The following is a 21,062-nucleotide window of genomic DNA, read 5'->3' on the forward strand; positions in this document are numbered from 1 at the left end:
CCATGATAAAAGGGCTAAATCATTCTTTGAATAAAGTTGTTGTGGTACACAAGAATGTAGATGTAGAATTAAATACGTAATTGTTTTATTTAGTAACATGAAACAGACTTGATTTTTAAAAGCTGATTATTGGTGGAAATTATGACGGTGCTACCTGCTGTGGCTTGTCTAATGTTTTTTAAATGCTGTTACCTGGGACCCCAGCATTCATGCACATAGAAGCATAGTTCTGGAACAAGCTTTCAGTTTTCAAAGTCACTTTTTTCCTCATTTTAAAGAGATGATTACTTATTCCATGTATATTCACGTAAAAATGACCAAAAAGTTGGTGGCATTGTTTCTCTTCTCTCAGTGTGAGTTCCTGCGCTCGCCTGTTTGATCCAAAGTAAGCTAAGCTGTATAGGAGCTGTAGAAAAACACGATTACTGGCGGGGAGGGATATTAAAAAAAAAAAAAAAAAAAAATCTAAAATTGAAATGCTGCTGTGAGTTTTCCGTTTCTTGGTCTGCAACTTTTACAGAGCTCTCTCTGAATAACTGAAAATGTTTGTAAGAGTGAATAACATATTTCTGTCGGTCTGCATAATGAAATTAAAAACAAAAAACCCAAAATATTCAGTATTAAAAAAAATTATGTTGACTGTTGTTCTTGCTTTAAAACTTTGCTAAAGAAAACGAGTTGGTAAAAATATGAAATTAAGGGAAAAAATGTAATTGAAGTGGTGCAACTGGAAAGGTTTTGACTGTAAACTTTCTAGAGAATTTTAAAAGTAGAAGATAGGAGATAAAAATCTAGGAAACTGGGAAATAGTATATACATGACCAAAAGTCAGTCGCAACAACTATTGGATAATTTAAATGATAAGTCCTCTAGTATTTTTATTTTCTGTTTGCAGTAATAAGGGAGTTCTAATCTGAGTTCTTCAGTTATTGATTTGTTGCTTGTCTGTTCCCTGGGAAAGTCAGATGAAGATCAGCATGACAATATTTATAGGCTGCATCTCATCTGTGGGATGCAATCCATCTTCGTTAAGTTCAGTAAAAGTGATAGATAGCATTTGGCAACGTAATGATGTGATCACTCTACCATTGCCTTTGTAAATCATAAGCTGTTGCATTCTCTTGTGTAGATATTTAATCAGTTATACACTCCATTACTGATTTAATTCAGAATGTCAGTGGCAGGTGAATAATGTGAGTATTTGTATATTAATATCATATTGTATTAATGTTCCTTTCATTTAAGTATGCTATTCATGTGAAAATCATAAACTGTTGCTTCATGGCTAGAATAAATTTAATCAGTGCTGTAGGCATCTAATGCCATCAGTGTTTTAATTCAATACGTCAGTGAAACAAATGTGTTTCTTTTCATTTCCAGTTTCTTTATGCTTTACTAATTCAGAGTATTATACGATGCTGTGAAAATATGAAGCTGAGAGTAAACAAATTGCAAATTTTCATCCTGTCAGTAGACTTTGGGACCGAGTCCCCCAGTTGTAGCACCAGATAGGATGAGTACGTATTTCTGATATATTTTAAAGTTACTGACTATCTAATGATAAATGAACTTTTAAAAGAAAAATAAAGAAGTTCTCTAGAATATTTGTTAAGGAAGTGTGAGATAGGTAAATATGAAATAATATTATTGTAAACTGGTAATGATATAATACTAGAATGCAGTTGCTTTGGAATCTTCTCCACTGTCCTGTCTTTGGCACTATGAAGTTGCTAGAAGATTTTAGTTTTAAGGAAGTGGCTAGGGGACCATTTCTAGGACCATTTCGGTCCTCAGTTGGCACCTATTTTATCACTGATAAAAGGTTTTATATGAATTTTGGGATTCTTCACTAACTTCTAAAACAAAAATTTTATTTTAATCTAGAAACAAGATAAACTAACAAAAAATATTGTATTAGCACTCATAACTTTCTATACTGAAGATTTGTCTGAGTAGTGTACTGAAGGTGCTTCATCCGGCTCATACTAATGCTAATAAGAAAGTTAATTGTATTTTCTATTGTAAGAATTTATCTAAACCTTGGATTGCTTTAGCACCTACTCTAAGTCTTATGTCATTGTCTTTAAAACCACCTTACTTACAGATTTCTAAAAATATTAAAGAATTTTCTTCTGTATTGGTGGAGTTCTCAATTCTATAAGTAAGGAACATTATAAAACTAAAAGTTTATTGGCAAATAAAAGAGAATGCCTGGTATAAATCCTCCAGAATTTATACTTCTGATGCTGCTAAGCAAATGTGCTTGGCATGTGTTTGCAGCAGACAGTTTTATATTTAATTAGCTTTTTTCCCTTGTCTTAAATCAAGGCAGTTAAATTCCTCTGAGGTTTTTTTGTTGGTTTGTATTTTTAAGACTTTTTTTTTTACTCTGAAGTTTTGTGTTTGTGGTGTTTATTAAACCATTATCATGCTTTTCACCTGAACCTTTTGATGGTTGCAGAGTGTCCTAGTTTGGCTGGGACAGAATCCCAGCCCAGCCATGCTGGGCAAGCCGTTAGCAGTTTTGGGTCAGCCAGGGCAGCTGACCTGAGTGAGCTACAGGGGTAGCCCATCCCAAAATGTCATGGGCATTATATATGGGGAAGGTTTGCTGAGAAAGGGGAGATCCTGTGGGGTTTTTACTGAGGTTCCTCCTTCTCCTACCCTGACTTCTCCCAAGGACTGCTCTCTGGTTGATTGTCATGAGTAGGTATTCATTTGGCTGAGTGTATCTCTGTTGGTACTGGTGGTGTTTCATTAGATCTGTTTCACTTTTACCCTTGGGTCTGCTCTCCTTTTTCCTGATTCCCCTCCCTGGCTGGTGTCAGTTGATAATGCAACTGTTATAGTTTAGCCCTGGGTACAGGCTGAACACAGACACAGGGTTAATTTGTCCGAAGGTGTGATCATCTAATAAGGAGCCCTCTCGTCTTCTTTAAAAATGACACATACATCAAGCAGTTCCTGAAGTTTTCTGTGTAATAAAACACTTCCTTAATTGGATGTCAGATAGTTGATTTCAGGCAGCTTTTACTGCCTGATTCTGTTGCTGGGGTATTTTCAGATTTAATTTTTATTTTCTTTTCACTCACAGTCTTAATTGTTGATGTTCCCATTAAGATAGAGATTTATTTTTTAAATCTTAGCTTCTTTATTTTCTTTTAAAGTTGTTGCTCTGTTCTCTTTTTAAATAAAATGTTTTATTGATTGCTTTGTTTCAGTTCTGTGCCACTGGGAACATAAGTATATATGGCAAGGTTTTTCAAAACTGCTCATTTTAGATATTTTATTAAAACAAAAGGAAGATACATTTTTCATCTATATGCTAAATTTTTGCTTCTCTCCATAGATGGCATAACCTCCAATAACTGTTTTCTAAAAATGTAGAAATTACCATTTTATAAATAATAATGTTGAATTAAACCTTCTTCTGTCATCATTTACAGACTCTTAATGTGAGTCACAGTATGATGTGTTGGTCCAGTTTAAGAACGTGAAGCTCTAGTTTCTGATACGTGTAGAAAATGGAGTTCTCTTAACTATAGAAGTTACAAGTGAACCTGCACATCTTGTATTTGAAAAGCACTTTCACCATCCTAGCTGTGTTCATCACATTTGGCTATGGCAGGAACAAGATCGTTATCTTTTGTCTATTACAAAAGAGTTTTAGTCTTTATTGTATAAACAGTTTGCCTTCAAATTTCTTGAGATTCAGATAAGAAACAAAGCTAAAGTTAATAGAAATTCAAGAGGTTACATGAGGGAAATGAATTTATTTTTCTGATAGTCATCGTTCAAATAAAGAGCATTATTTGCAGCAAATCTTGGTTAAATCCTCGCCTCCTAAGGGCTACGTCTGTAACCACAGGGTAAAGACTTGATTTCATTATTCTAAAAACTTTCATAATAAAAATGAGGAAATACTTGACATTCACAGACATGAAAGGTAAAAATAGTGCAATAAAAGCTCTGGTTTGTTCATTACAAATAAAGTGCAGAATTGGTCAGAAAATATCAATACATCTTTTGTCATTTTTTGATAGAATCACAAACTATCCCAAGTTGGAAGGGACCCACAAGGATCATAGAGATGAACTCCTGACTCCACACAAAGAAACCTAAGAGTTAAACCATATATCTCAGAGCATTGTCCAAATTATATCTAAGAGCATTGGTTGTGGTTTAGAGAATTCTAAGTAGCAGTAAATTTGGATTCAGCATATAATTTAAATTGAAATTAGTAATTAAGTTAGAATTATATTCCTGTCTCTTTATTTTAACACTTATCACACTTACTAAGGTTTATTTTTTGTATCACAGTTAGTGGAAGGTTTGTAAGTATTGTCCAAGAAGTATATCAGAGCCCGTATCTAAACTGTACAGATTTCTGCCCTTGGGAGTGGTCCTTGGGCCCAGACCAGGGAGCAGAGTGGTTCATGTCTGCCGAGCTGGGCCTAGTGCCTCCAGAACGATTTGGGCAGTCCGAGTTTCCTTTGAATCCTATGTTGTGTTTCTCTGGCTCTGAGAAATTGTCATTACTTTTAGGATTTCTTTTGGCTCATGCTGCCTAAAACTATGTGCTGGCTGTATGTCACTCCCAAGAGTGGTATTTTGATGTTAGGATGTCAAGGGTATTTTTTGCATGTCCCAAAGCATGATTTGAGAAAGTTAAGTTGTGTTTCAGGTGTTGAGATTTCAGCGGTTGCGAGGTCTCTGTAGGCAAAAGGAGCAAAACCTGATGTGGTCCTGTTTATACTCCCAAAAGAGGGGGGATGTTCAGATCGAGTAGCAATTTTTTGCAGAATGCATGGGTTACGTCTCAAGAGGAATTAGTTGTTTTGTTTCAGAGGGTTGCCCTGGTGTAAAGGCACATGCATGTGGTGTGGGTGCTCCGGGGTGCTAGACCCAAGAATGAAGCAACTGACTTTCTGGGTTCGTAGTATAGACCAACGTACCCAGAAAACGCATAAGCCATAAGTGACAGTAACTCTCCATCCGGGCATGTTCTATCTGGTTTTAATCTCCTTCAGTAGGTGTTTGCACATCTCTGTCACAATGTTTGATAGAACTGATTATCTTTTGTTTCAGTGGGTGATTTCTGAAACAAAAAATAAATATATCAATATGGGTTTGATGCTTCAGATTTAAAATAAATTAATAAATATTCATTAATAAATATTAAATATTGCATTCAAGGAAAGAATACATGTAGCTCATTCACCTTTTTGAAAACCAGAATTCTTACCAAAAGGGTCTTTTTTCTTATCTCTGCAATGCTCAGAAGAGTTTTGTAACTTCCAAGTTGCCTTCAATGCCATTTGTAAAGTTAAAATCAGTCACAATTTTGAGATACTTGTAAGCTGAAGTTAACTTTTTTCGTAAATTCTCCTTCATAAGTAGGAAAACCCTTTTTGCATATATTCCCTTGCCTTAAGAAGGGTCATCTCATTTATTTCTTCTTTCTTCCTTAAGAGAAGTTACTGAGACTTCTTTACAAATCTGTCATGAAAATGTAGTCAGAATATCTCCAAATGCTTTAGACAGAGAAACGTATAGAGCTGATACAAATAATTTTTTGCCTTATAGTTTTAATTTTTGTTTGCGTTGGCGCTTTCAGTGTGATCAAACAGTTTGGGACTTTCTGTTCTGCGTATATGAATTGCATCATAAAAATTAAATCTTCCAGCAAGCCGAATGCAAATTGTAATAACCAGTGTAATATAATCCTTATTATATTTCTAGATTTTTGCCTTCTGTAGCTCATTAATAAGCTGTGTGAACCTTCTGGTCTAAAATTATTTGTTTCTAACAAAATAATAAGTGAAGTAATCAACGTATGTTCTTGTAGTAATTCAAAAATGATGGTAGGAAATAATTACTCCTATTTCTCACAGTCTGTCACTTTTATATATTGGAATCAGATACAATTTCTCTTTTCTGGACGTTAAATATATGCTTCAGCTGCTTATTAATATTTGCTTCTGTTTCTAGCTCAATTTTTTATGTACCATGAAAGAGTGTGGTATTGTGGCTTATTAAAACGACGTCTTGATGCTGAGACCTTCAGAGTTGGTCTTTTTTCAGTATTTTTCAGGTGTTTAAAAGAAACCTTTACAGTTAATAGCAACAGGACACTTTGATCCCTATTAATGTAATGTGCATCTGTGTTAGAAAATACATGGAAAGATAATGCTAAATAATACTAGTAATTAGTGAAAACATGGCCAAGACTTGGCTTAAATGGTGTTTGAAGTTGTGAATAATTGTTGCTGTCTTGAATAAATGCTTATTATTTCTAATATATTATCTGGGGACACTGTAGTAAAAATATTAATTTAATGAGTGTTAGAATTGACAAATATAGTACAGGGATATTAATAATGATCTTGCTCTCTATGTTTTTTATTTAAATTTGTGAAAAACTAATAAGACTTTGATTCCAATAAAAAATACAGACGTGAAATGAGAAATTGGTGGAGTCAATAGGTTGAAAGAGCTGAACTCTGTGATTCTGCAGGATCAGCTTTGGGGGTGTGGGGGGGGAACGAACAAATGCCTTGTTAGAAGGTGTTTTATTTGCTCTGTCTCTAACCATGTCTTCCAGATGTTGGGTCAGTGGAGGGACTTGCTTATCATAGAGCTTGGGACACTCTCTATTGGACCAGTTCAACCACATCCTCAATCACAAGACACACTGTTGATCAGAGACGTCGAGGAGCTTTCAACCGGGAAGCAGTAATAACAATGTCTGAAGATGATCATCCACACGTGTTAGCTCTAGACGAATGCCAAAAGTATGTATTATTTCTTACTTACTAAGTTGTAATTTTTAGTTTGTGTCAAAGACACAGCAGCACTTCTTTCACAGTCAACTACTACTGCTGAACCCTATGAAGGTTAAGTAGATTTCCTCATTTAGGAGACAAATATTCATTCATTTTTATTAAAGCAATTGCAGAATTAAGATACCACATTTTATACGTTTTTATCTTTCAGAGCAAATAATCATGACATTTTCATGGAATATTAAAAAATTCAAGCTGATTTTAAAAAAAGTGACCTAAATGCAAATTATCAAGAGCAATCATATTGCTGGTTTCTTTTGTCAGACATGTTACTCTCATTGCTTAAATAAGAACAAAATTAATTTAAGCATTTACAAAAAGGAATCTGAGTTTCCTGCATGGCAAATTGATAGGCCCATGTGTTTATCACAAAAATCACAGTTGTATAAAATAATATAACAAAAGATGCACACTTACGGTGCTTGTAGATGACACCCTGGAAAAAAGTCTAATGTAGTGCCCTTCCTGCCACTCTCAAGAAGAAGGTGTTCCCTTGTAAGATAATAGGAGGGTTTATATTTCTACTTCAGTCTCTTGCTAATACGTGTCTTACAAATTTGAGTTACTTTAATCTTCTCTTAATTCTGGAAGAAAGGCAACATGCTTTTTCTGCTTCTTGTAGCTGCCTCCCCTCTGGGGAGGCTAGGCTACATTTCTGCTTTTTGTATTAAGTTCCGTTTTTAACTGGTGGGTAGTCGAGGTTATTTCCATGTGTGACTTCATGTTCACTTTATGCAAATTAAGAGTTTATACTGTGTTGTAAAATACGATTTATCTAGGTATCATCAATAAGCCAACTAAATACTGATGGAGGTTGCGATGAGAGGACGGGCAGGTTCTGATCAGGGTCTGAATTGCATCCGCAGCTCATTCCATAACATTTTGTCCATCAGGGTTTAACGGTAGCAATGGGCCGACTAAGCCTCCTGGAGAGCATATTGAGGTCCCTTGATTTCCCCTTAACAACCTTCTGCAAACCAGTCCTTTGGTCTCTTATCACAGTTCTAATGTGGGAAAAGCTGCAGATTAATTTCACTGTGAGAAATTACTAATATACACATTAGCAGAATTAAGTTTTTATTGTTACACAGCTTAGTTCTCTTTGGGATGGTATATTAGTGTAGAGACATGATCAGAATTGAACAGACCTGTGAAGGGGAAAAAAAATTCTGTACTCATACACAAGTTAATGAACTGGGAAACTGCTGTAATTTATAGGATGTTGGCTATTACATTTTCTTACTCACCATTGATATTCACAATTACTTATAGATGCCATTCGTAATTGTCTGTGAACGCGTATGTTTTTTCTGTTGCTCGTTTCATAGAGAATTAAATTATAAAATGTATCTTACGGTTTTCTTTGATATTTTGATTTTAATACAGCTTAATGTTTTGGACTAACTGGAATGAGCAGCTCCCAAGCATCATGAGATCTACCCTCTCAGGCAAAAATGCACAGGTTATCATTAGTACAGATATTTTGACACCAAATGGACTTACCATTGATCACAGGGCGGAGAAACTTTACTTTTCAGATGGCAGCTTGGGAAAAATTGAGAGGTGTGAATATGATGGATCACAAAGATATGTAAGTAAAACAAATCCCAAACATATTAATTGTAAATCTGTTTGCTTGCATTTGTTACCATCTTTAAAATGAAAATGTTAGAGAAAGATCATTAGTTGCCTAAGTTTCTCCTAATATTAGTTGCATATTAGAGTTAAAACTGAAACCACTTCTGAGCTACAAGTAATGCTCTGTTTACTCACACGTTCCAGTTTCTGGATGACCTTCTGGAGATGCTGGCCCTTACCATGAAATCTGTTTGCGTTAGTATTGAGCATGAAGCATCACTGTCCTAAATTATCTGTATAAGCTTGAAAAAAATGTAGAACTAACTTTATTGGAAGACGTAGAGAAGTGTTCTGCTTTATGTAGGAGTATTTTAATTTTCCATCCAGTGCCAAACTTTTCTGAATGCACTAGAACTCTTGTGTAATGCTTGAGTGTAACTCTACAAATCTTATTTTTTTTTCTTTTCCAACTATACATTTTCAGATATATTCCACTGCAGTCCGTTATTCTTTAATCATAATACATACTGGTACTCAAGTACTCCATTAGTTTCAGCTCAAGCAGACCTTTCGCTTAGAATATGCTGAAGGCAGCTGACAATTTTGTTCCAAGTTTAGCTCTCAATTCCTCATCTTACATGAAGTCTTCCTTTTGGGGATTTTGCACCTACCAAAGTACATGATAAAATGAATGAAGGGCATGTTTTGCCTTGCATTTTCGGTGTCCGACTCTACAAGATAATGTTTGGTACATCAGCTCACTTTCATATCTAGTAATGTAAAAAAAATAAATAAATCTTTCATATACTGTATAAAAGCCTTGAAACCTTTTTGCGTCTTAAATGAAAATTGCATGTTTTTCTGGAATCTTATGCAGGAGAAGTTCCACATTCTTTGTTTAGAGAAAACTGCCTAATTGGAGCGAAAGAAAGCCAGCTTGTAATAGCAGAACAGAAGCAAAATCAGCATGACTACACATAGAGCTTTGCGTCATTTCCTTTCTTATTTTTCATTTATATAAATTAACTGCAGCTCACTAGTGTTTTCAGAGGCAGTAACTACATCAGAAACTGGACAAACCAAAGCTATATGGATTTTAAAGTATATAATCTCTGACTATGAATTTACTGTGAAAATTGATTAACTTTCTGGAGTTTTTTCTCAGTGAATCCACCTGTGTATCTGAGAATAACGTATGGAAGGCAGTTTGGTTTTCTTTGGGGTTTTGTTTTGTTTTGTCATTTGGGTGATAAAAATGGAATTACTATCTTTCCTTCTTTCATACTATTCCTTGGGTTTTATCCTTTAATTATATCTTGATTCTAACTGTTACACAAAATCTGTACTTACTTTTTTACATAAATTCAGGTCCTGCTTTCAAAGATGATTCAGGTCATTTAGGTCTGTATGTCCTTCAGTTACTGCTGCATCTTCTGTCGGACAGTGTAACAGAAAAGCACATGGTGTTCCAGATGTATGTAACGGATCTGTATTGAACCATGTCCCAACTCAATCGTATTTGCAGAATTGTTTATTATTCTATCTCTTATGTTACTAAATATAAACTATCAAAAGTTTTAATTGGGTTATGTGCAATGATCTTGAAGTTCCTACCTTGACGTTTCTGTTATTTGGTGTTTTTCTTAAATCCTGCTTCGTTCATCAGTTCTCCTAAAATGTATCCAGTCTTATCTGTTCTTATTCGTAACTAATTTGAATAGAATCATAGAACGGTTTGAGTTGGAAGGGACCTCAAAGATCATCTAGTTCCAACCGCCTACCATGGCAGGGACACCTTCCACTAGACCAGGTAGCTCAAGGCTCCATCCAGCCTGGCCTTGAGCACTGCCAGGGAAGGGGTAGCCACAGCTTCTCTGGGCAACCTGTGCCAGTGTCTCACCATCCTCAGGGTGAAGAACTCCTTCCTTCTATCTAGTCTAAACCTGCCCTCTCCCAGCTTCCAGCCATTACCCCTCATCCTGTCACTGCAGGCCCTTGTAAAAAGTCCCTCCCCAGCCTTCTCTTAGGCCCCCTTCAGGTACTGGAAGGCCGCCAGAAGGTCTCCCCAGAGGCTTCTCTTTTCCGGGCTGAACAAGCCCAACTCTCTCAGCCTGTCCTCACACAAAAGGTGTTCCAACCCTCTGACCATCTGGGTAGCCCTCCTCTGGACTCGCTCCAACAGCTCCATGTCTGTCTTGTGTTGGGGGCTCCAGAGCTGGACACTGTATTCCCGGTGGGGCCTCAGGAGGGCAGAGTAGAGGGGCAGAATCACCTCCCTCGACCTGCTGGCCACACATCTTCTGATGCAGCCCAGGATACAGTTGGCTTTCTGGACTGCGAGTGCACACTGTTGGCTCGTGTTTGTCCTATGATCCCCTGTTAAGATTGGAAGAGACCTATAAGATAGACAAGTCCCACAGTCAACCCAATGCCACCATGTTCACAAAACCATGTCCCGAAGTGCCACATCTACATGCTTTTTAAACACCTATTATTTTTTAATAATTATGTGTCTGGAGAGTACCTCAGTTTGCACTCTACCACACTAGAGTATTTTTCAAATGCAATCTTGAGGGACTTGTTGCTGTCTTGAAATACAGGTAGAGGAAATTATCCATTTCTCTCATAGTTGTCAGCTTTCTCAACTATGTCCTTCGATCACAATTTGAACATTCTAATATATTACATCACCCTCCTCTTGATTTCCAGTACTTCATCTTCTATTTTGTTGTCTTTTTTGAGGACCAACAATATATTAGAGGATTTTTTTTTATATATTATTCCATCACATTATGTATTAATCTACGCTATTATAATTGTAAATAACAAACTCCTCTTTTGAAGTAACGTTCACTGGTCAATTAAAAATACATATTTAAGACACATGCAACTTTTGTTTCTTTCACAAGTAGGAACATTGTGTTTGCCTGCAAGCTTATTGCAAATTCAGACGTGTATTCTGAAGTTCCTGGAGCTTAGGGGTATACATAAAAAGATACATACATGCCATTTTATTCCAGTGATTTGCTTTGCTTAAGTACAATAACATCTCTATCTATGAAGTTATTTCTGTATGTCACTACTATTTTTGTCACATTAATTAGGGAAAAGAGAAAAATACCTCATTCAGATCAGCAACAGTAAATAATTTTAAAAAAGAATTTCCTTTATCTTCTATGCTTTTATCAATTGTTTTCTTCTGAAAATATCTCTTTCTAGATTTGATATACTTTTGTTCCTCTTATAGTTCAACAGGGATTCTTATATTATTTTCTTATACTTTTTTCAGTTAGAATTAATTTTTTTTTCCTATTCATTTTGGCTGCATTTCTACTTTCTGATGTATAGGTCTATCTTGTTCTTTTCCATTTTGCTACCATGATTAGCTTTACTTTCCCGATCCTGTTTTACTTCAGGTTTTGAATATGCCATCAGTTAAGTACATGGTAATTAGTAGGTTATGTGGAGACAGTTTAACTACGGGTTAACATAGGGTATAACAAAATACACATCACAAAGATGAAATGGGAGATGGTGCAACTTTGTTGCAGAAGCCATTACTAAAATCCCACCTTTTTATCAGACATCTAGCTTTCAGTTTGCATCAGCAAGACGCACTGCTCATTCAGTTTTTTCAGCCATCGAAGTTGAAATGTCTAATTTTCCTACTATATACTGGTTGTGTATATATTGGTTTGGCTCTCTGTCATTTTAACTCTTCTTCCTCATTACAGTAATAAGTGATAATCATTCCACCGTTATGGTGATCTGAGATTCTTTAGGGAGTTTCAGCAAGGTCCTGCCATCAACAGCCCCTCGAAAACAGGTTAAACAGATTATCCGTTTCCTTGATATCTCTGCTTCATTGCCATCTAGTTTCAGTTAAGATAACAAAGGTAGAAATTGTATAGTAGAGCATGAAATGCTAATGGTAATATAATGGATTTTCTTCCAGATAGCAGCTTCTTTCTTCATTCTACTCACCACAATAATCTGGTATGACGAATGGGTAGACAATAATTTAGCAGTATTGAATTGACTTTAAGTGGATTGTAAGAGTTTATTGATTTTGTGTTAAGCTGATATTTTAATACTAGTATTTTGTTGCTGGAGTACTCTTTCAAGTTTGGAAGAATATTTTGTTACTTTTTATTTCTTAGAAGATACGCAGGGGTTTGTTTTAACACTTCTGCTCTGTCAGACATTCCTGTTTGAAAAGCCAAAGTGGCAATTATTTTTTTCACAATGCCTTCCCCTTTTTCTTCCATTTTTGCTCCTGCCTTTGCTTGGATTTCATATTGTGGCCACAGCTGGTTTTAGCTGCTTAGTACTTTAATTATAACATTTTGTTCATGAACAAAGAGACTGAGCCAACAGCAAATAAAGCTGATTTTGTTTTGGACTTATTTTTCCAATAAATTGTGAGCAATTTTGATTTTTTCACTTTCTTCTTCAGTGTTGAGTATTCGGTAATATTTTACATATCAAAAACATAGAATATAGTTAATTTATTGTAAATGGGGGTCTGATTATTCTCTAACACCCAGGTTGGAACGCTTTGGTCTCGGTTAGTTTTGTGGGCCTACAGGTGTGATTGTTAAAATCAACATATTTTTAGAAGTGTCTCCAGTAATTATAACCTTTGTGTAATTGCAACCTTCCTGTAATTACAACTTTTCTATTTTGTTGGAATTCTGTATTTAAGCAATTAAACAAGTTCCGATTTTGGTATTCAATTTGTGTTATCTTCAGTAACGTTTTATCAAATCTGTTCTTCAAACTACTAGATGCAGAAAAGGAAGTTCAATGTTTAGTTGTGCATTTGTGAAAAACTTGACTTTATGGTTGACATCTAAAATTACTTTTCAGGCACGTCATTATATTTATTTGTAGTATGGTTGAGGACAGCAGAGTAATTTTGGTCAATTCTTGGAAGGTATTCATGGCGACATCAATATTACCTTGAAAAGTGGCCGAATAACTCACTAAGGCAAGGGTAAATGTGAGATTGGCCAAGGTAGCCAGAACAGAGATAAATAGTGCAAAAATAATAACAATTAAAAATGTAGAATGTCTGATTCCCATTGGAATCAGAATGTGCTAATAAAAAGTTTTAGAAAAGACTCTCACTAAGGTCTGAACATGAGCAGTTACAAAAAGATTCAGGACCTGAATGTAATTACGAGTTGAAGAATCGCATTGCTGTATTCACTGTATATTAATACATAACAAAATGTGAAAACTAACCTGAAGGAATATAATGTCAACTAGCAGGAAGATACTTTAGTAAGCTTGGGTGGTTGTCCAGAAAAAAATAAAATTGAGCCTACTCTCCATAGAGACATCATTTCTTCAGTTTATACTGCTTCCTTGTGATTTTGTCAAACAGTACTAGACACAATAATAGTAGAGAAACAAGAAATGCCAGTAAAAATTGATGTTATTGGCACAAAACCCACAGTTTACCACCTAGACATTTAAGCTCGTCATGTTTTGCGTCTCCTATTCCCCTTGTTACGATAGTTTATTGTTAGGTTCCAGGGTTTTTAATCAATTCATTCTTTCTGGGTTTGAAAAGCAGCTAGAATGGTGTGGGTAATCTTGGAAATTAATGGTACTAGAAGTGAAGTTGTGGTGGATTTTTTAATTTTCTCTGTCCAGCAATATCAATATATTAGTTTTAGTGGGAATATTCTATTCTTGATTCTTTTCTCTTGCAAGAGAAGCTTGGAGAAACAAAAATTTGTTTCTAGCATGGAGAAACAAAAATACATTGTTAAAGAGGAAGCGCTTCTGATTTTGTTACATCACACTTGGACAGTTCTGTGGAAACAGGATCTTACTGTTCTTGGAAAACACGGTATTCTAGTATGTCCTCTGAATCCTTTGCTATGTGATTGCAATTCAAGTTATTATGAAGATATTTTTGAAAGATTCAATAAATGAAAAAAAAATCCATGTGTTAAAGATATGACAATGCTGAAATTAGGGACTTTATTTGGGCCAATCAATAAAAAGCATGATTATTTTTGGTAGGGTATATCAGCGATTGGCACTGTTCTTCCACAAAACTCAACATAAACCTAGGAATTATTCTAATTTCTTTTGTGGCAACAGGAACGAGGAATTGGTAAACTCATAAGTGTTCTCTTCAATACCAAATGTCTGTCGTCTTCTGTATTTAACCTCCCCACCACCACCCACATCACAGTGTTGGAAGGGCATGTTTTGGATACTGCAGATCAAGGCTGATAGATCTGTTTATCCAGCAAGAGATAGAATTTTTGCTTTTTCCTAAAGCAACTACATCAATAACAAGCAAAACAAGGAGTCTGATGTAAGTGTATATTTTTTAGGTGGCTAAATCAAAACCATACAAGCTATGACTTAGATGATTTTATTTTTCCCATGGCTGGGGAAAAATACCAACTTGTTTACCTGTATCACAGTCTCATATAATTATTCATAGCTGAATAATACATATGGCGTGCTATTTTATGTCTTCCTTTTGAAAGAATAAAATACATTAGGTAATTTTGATTAACATGGTGTTCTGTGTCAGTCAGTTCTGTCAGACTGAGTTTTCCAATATCCACCCAAAATGTTGTTTATTCTTAGACTACTGATATTGCTTTATACTTGTGTAATGATTTTATTATGCAATTGACTTTAAACTGTCAGTAATCTTAGCCTTTTTAAGTGTAGTTCTCTATACTGTATTTGTCATTTTGTTATAGACCTCTAAGTAGATTTTTTATCTTTAGAAGACTATAGCCCTTAAAAAAACTTTTGAAAGCTTTATTAGATGGCACTGCCCATTAATTAAGCATTTTGAAAGAGAATTATTATCAATAAGCCATTTATTAGAGTTAAAATACTTAAAAGCAACTCATATTTTAAGCTGATGCATTGACTTTATGCACTTACCTTTAAAAAAAAAAAAACTGTCTTTCTACAAAAGTTAAGTGTTTTCACGGTAAGAATTGTTATGAATCTAATTCTTACTGACAATCTAATAAGAGTTTTATATAAATCATTCAAATTATAGTATTCTGGCACAAATTCTTGTCTACCTGACTGGATCATCCCCCTCTTCAATCACGTTTTTCTAGAGAAACTGCTACACTTACCTCAAATTTAGAGCCGCTATATATTAAAACAAAAGCTGTGTGGAGAACTTAAAAATCAGAACTAAAAAAGAAAGGTTCAGCGTTAAAATTAAATTGTGCTGCTAATTGTGACATTCCTCCCCCAGGCTCCTTATCTCTTTACAGGAAACAGAAGACTTTTCATCTGGTATTCAGAGCTCGAAGTGTGTGCTGTAGCTGAATGTCAGTATCATTCAGTTTTAAACACGTGATGTACTATTGGATGTGTCTGACTTCCACTGGTTCAGGTGGAAGGGATGGTAGGGGTGTCATGTTCAGGTTCCCTTAATGTTTTAAAATTGTACATATATTGTTGCAATTTTTAGTATCAATTTAGATGTGTGATAAAAATATGTCAAGACAGGGTCTTTATATGATTGATGTTGGTTTATGCTGTTAAAAACAAACTGTTTGAAAACTTGATACTGTAAAAAAAGAAATCTGTTCAGATCTTTGTCGTACAGAGTGGCAACGCATTGGTTTTTTTCAATGTGTGCCCATTCATTCAGTACCACACTTCTCTCTTCTGTGACCAAAACCGTTGCTGATGACCGTAATTATTCTTGCTTTGTGCTTGCAGCACAGGGTGCTTTTTAGCAGTTTTTGTCCTTTTGAGAAAAGGTCTTAAGTATTTATACAGTACTGCAGTAGCTTGTGGGAGTGCATGAATGTGGCCTTTCTGAAGTCATTTTCAGTTACATTGTGGTCTATGTCATACTTGCCGAAATGCGATGGTTGAGGTTGTACCTTCTAGTCCTCCTTACCTGTAGATTGTCTGCAGAGGTTCAAAAGTTATTTCGTGTATGGTACCGTGTCATATAGACACTCAGTTTCTTGTGGTACTTTATCCTTTTACCCTCTGACCCAGTGTACACAGCGGCTTTCCAATTCCAGCACAGTTTATACACCCTTAATTGAACAACAAGCAGCATATACTGCAGTTATAGATTGCAGATTAACTGGGCATTATGCTTGTGTTGATAACATGCTTCTAGATGGGATATGTAAGGAGATTTTTGCCTGTGGGAGCACTGCTTTGGTTCGTTTATTCCTACTTAGCCACCATTTTATATAAAACTTGCTATAAGTCGATTATCTCTGAGTTTTTACAGTTAGAAAACATGATTTTTCTATGATGGAATGGTGATCACTGATTCTGCATTGGGTTTCTTCCCTGTGGTATGTAGTTGAGTACGTGCAGTCCCTGAAAGACTGCAGCAGTTCTCTTATGTCTAGATCCAAAGCTTATCAGATTGCTGTTGATAACTCAGAGGAACAAATGTGCAAAGTGTATTGGCTTCCATCATTATTTTTGAGAGACAAGCAAGCAGCAAGGAAAGAGGGAGCAGGCGGTAGTGACTAGACCCCTTTGTGCTTCCTACCCATCCTGGGCCAGCCAGATGGGGCCACCCAAGGAGAATTTTGGTAGGGTCACACTGTAAGAGCATGAATTTTCGTTGCATGGTCCTGCTAGTGAATGTATAGGTATCTCTGTGCAGAGCTGCAGACACTGCTGGGAAAATGAACATGCAAGCTGTATAGAATACAAGATTTAGAAACAGAGATGACTTGCAACAGGCTTGACACACAGCAAATTCGGTTGGTGCTGAATCCTCAGGATTAAACGTGATTTGGCAGGTAACCAAAGGATGAACAGACTTTTAAAGAAATCATCGTTCATTTTCAGTCGTTTCTGATAATTATAATTCTGATAATTTACAGCCCTGATAAGGGCTGTAAAGTTGTCCAAAAGCTGGTAGAAATAGGAGCTCACTCTTCTGGGTGCTTGGTAAAACCAATGTCCTTGGATAGTGCTGTGACATAATAGAGGAGACTTCAGTGAATGAAGTGGTATGAGCATTAATGAACAAAAGTTTCTGGATGTTAGCTTTTGTGACCCTTTATTTGGATCTCAAATCTCCCGAGGCTGAACAACAATGATCAGTTCTGCAATAAATTTACATTCTTTTGTTACAATTTGAGAAAAATTACGACAGTGCTACAAAACACAGAAAGCTGAACAGAATAGTGCTTTCTTTAGCATTGGTTTTGACAGTAAAATCCTTCAAACTGGGACAGTTTCACACTGTCATGGAGAGCAAATATGGGACTGCAAAATCTGCGTGGCCAGATTTCGTACAGATCTTTCAGAAACATACATGATTGATTTTTTTTTTTTTTTCTGAAATGTGTCTGAATATGAATAGTATAGGCTTTTAAGAGTGTATTATGAAAAGTGTCTTACAGTAAATGTGCACCATTACAGAAGAGGTCTTTTTGCCATTGATGCATTCCCATTTATCTTTTAATACTTTTAATTTTGTCAAAAAGGTTGCTGAGGGAAAAGTTGTCCTCTTGGGACATTGATTGCTGGAAAAAGTCTTGGCTGGAAAAAAGGAATTGCTGGTCAAATCTTCTTTCAAATATGCAGGAATATATAATATGCATAGCGATGCAGAATTTATTATAATTGTCTGATTAATATAAGTAATTTTGACACTCCTGTGCACTGAACTACAATTGTTTATGTTAGCAAATTGTTGAAATACCCTGGACAGTGAACTGCTCCCACTTTATAAATACATGTTACTCATTTTCCCAGAGAAACATGGAAGGATACAGTGCAATAAATATGTTCAGAATATTATTTATTTCCATTATGTTATTACATATTCTGTTCAGCCAAAATTAAATTTTCAACTAGAGAACTGATTCAAAATGTGTTATCTTCTTCAGAACAGAAACTGTACATGTTAAATCTTTAATTGTGATGTATAAAATAGGAAGAACATATGTGAAAATACTTTACAGGAGCTGTGATTCAGACCGGGATTAATTGATTGTATTTCTGTAGTTTTCTTTCAAACCCTCCTATATAGTGAACTGCAATTCATATTTTCTTTCTAAGTTTTGAACTGATAATTAGTTTGGTGACTGAAGAGACTATTTTTTTTTAATTGGAAAACACAAAACATTGATTGACTTTGGTTCAAGGTTCTAATGTGATCATATGGTGAAGGTTCTTCAGTTCTGAAACATGCTTCTTGCTTTGATTCATAAAGACCCAGAATTAATTTTAGACTTTCAGCCATGCTACAGTACCTCTTGTTCTCTTTTCCGTTTGAACTACTAGGCAGGTAGTGTGTTGAGTAGGTATTTTTACAGGCACATTGAGATAAACTGTGAATTTTTGTAATTATGGAACAGATTCCTGGGTTTCTGAAATTTGGAAGCTTGTATCATCCTTTTTGCACATTTCAAGTGCTGTTATCTCATTTTTCCAGGTGCTGTAAGTACAGAAGAATTAAGTGGTTTGTCTAAAAAATATAATGTGCGTCACAGATTGCACTTCTAAAACTTCTTACTCAGTGACAACATTCCTTCTCATGTTTCTCCTCTGTACTTATTTATTTCAGGTAATTGTCAAATCTGGACCAGGTACTTTTCTCAGCCTGGCTGTATATGATGATTATATCTTCTGGTCAGATGGAGTGAGGAGAGCTATTCTGCGTTCCAGTAAATATACAGGAGGAGATACCAAAGTTCTTCGTTCTGATATCCCGCATCAGCCAATGGGCATTATTGCTGTTGCCAACGATACTAACAGTTGTAAGTTACAAAGCAAGATACACTGTTTTGTTAATTCCAGTATCATTTTTACTTAGAATTAATTCCAGTATCAATTTTACTTAGTTTTAACTGTGCAAACACTTTGTCGTGTTTCATAAATTCTTTTTGTCGGAACTGTTAACAAAAGATGGGATGTAACCTCTTCCCCAAGTAAATAAATACTATTGAATGACAGTTTTGTGCTCATTTGATAGCAGTTAAATCATTTCCTGACAAATATCAGCAGTTTTGAATGTTGTAGGGGTTTAAAATTACTATACTCAAAGTAACTCCATTTGTTTATCTTTAGCATGCTAGCATCTGAGGCATGCTGACATTTTCATCTGGCTGATAAAACTTGAATCAATTGCCCATGAATCTGAGATATGGTGATCTTTGCTCTCTCAAAGACATTGGCCATTGAAGCAAATTTAGTAAAACAGAGTTCATCTTTTATCATTTGTTTTTCAGGTGAGTTATCTCCTTGTGCACAAATGAATGGAGGTTGTCATGATTTATGCCTTCTGACTCCTGACGGACGAGTGAACTGCTCCTGTAGAGGGGACAGAATACTGATAGATGATAACAGATGTGTGAGTAAGTAATACTAGCTGACACAATGCTTTTCTATGGTGTGATGGAGTTGGCTATCATGAGCAAAGGCGGTTGGCCCAAGCCATTAATTTTATTGCTTCTATACACTGTAAAACTTGATCTGGCAATTCAGCACATACCAGGCTTTAAACTATTTTATGTCTTACGAGACTTTTGGGGGGTTAAAAAGCATTAATACTTATACTCTCCTGAAATTCCACTTTGAGTAGTTGTGTTCTACTCAACGTTTCCTATTTGCAATTTGTTTCTGTTGCGTACAAATATTCTCATTTCATCTCCTTAAAAATACAAAATAATTGTAACTTATTATCCAGCTGTTGTATTTAATTATGTAGAATTGGTGTTTTAGTAATTTGGAAATGTATCACTTCAAGATGACAGACTCCTTGGAGACTGGTTTTGTTGGAGAATATTCTGCATTGCTGCATTACACTGTGTTAAGCTCTTCTCTTCTCGCATCTTCCCATGATTCCTCTGAACCAGTATGTCTCAGTATATGGTAAAGAAAATACAAGATACATGGTTTTTCATAGTTCAGAAGTGGTTCAGAATAGATGGTCATCAATTGCAGCTTCTTTGGAGTACACTGTCCCTGTGCAGAACTGATGTTTATGAACATGAAATATGTGCTGGTAATTTGGAAGGGTGCTATATTTGTACACACGGTGCACTCTTCTGGCTTTTCTAATAATTTGGAGAAAATCTCTGTCGCTTTGCTAATGCTGTGCCATACCAGGAGTGAGTTAACTCTAAAGCTTTGGGCTGTTTCCCAAGGGATAACCGCCATTCATAATTTGGAATGTGACTGCTTCTTCCCTTAGCTGGCTGGATTGGGGATGGAGGGAAAGCTGAGGGGGAAGCATGCAGTGCCTTATGTCTTTGTTAATGTCACTGTGTTATAGCTCTTCTGTCACAGTTAGAGACAGCTTCCAGATTCCAGTGGTTTATTGGACCTTTCCCTCTGTGGGGCAGAAAGCCCAACTCTTAGATCAAGTTCTCCACTTCCATATTTATCTGCCACGTATGCCTGTTCTACTGCTTCAGTTTCATAGCTTTGACCCACCTGCTTTCTCGAAATCAATTTTTTTTTTTGATTGTAGCAGTAGAGAGACACTGTAACATTCAAGAAAATATGGGGTTTTTTTAATATATGATTTAGCAAGATTTACCATCCTGCTAGAAGCTTAGACAGTTTACCTGCTTCAGACTCTTCTGTGTCAGTCTGTTGCTCCTGAGCAGCCTAGCCAGTGGCTTCTCTTCTACCAAC

At 35.8% G+C, this 21,062-nt stretch overlaps 1 protein-coding gene across 1 annotated transcript in view; it reads left to right on the forward strand.

Moving 5' to 3' along the window:
- Positions 1-21,062, forward strand: part of LRP1B (LDL receptor related protein 1B) — a 578,117-nt gene that overhangs the window by 410,399 nt on the left and 146,656 nt on the right. Inside the window, exons 44-47 of the mRNA XM_086465459.1 lie at positions 6,605-6,794; positions 8,232-8,436; positions 18,988-19,180; positions 19,652-19,777. Of these exons, the coding sequence (XP_086321585.1) occupies positions 6,605-6,794; positions 8,232-8,436; positions 18,988-19,180; positions 19,652-19,777 (714 nt within the window). The remainder of the gene's footprint in view (positions 1-6,604; positions 6,795-8,231; positions 8,437-18,987; positions 19,181-19,651; positions 19,778-21,062) is intronic.

Source organism: Leptosomus discolor, chromosome 5, assembly GCF_034619465.1.
Source record: "Leptosomus discolor isolate bLepDis1 chromosome 5, bLepDis1.hap2, whole genome shotgun sequence".
Lineage (NCBI taxonomy): Eukaryota > Metazoa > Chordata > Aves > Leptosomiformes > Leptosomidae > Leptosomus > Leptosomus discolor.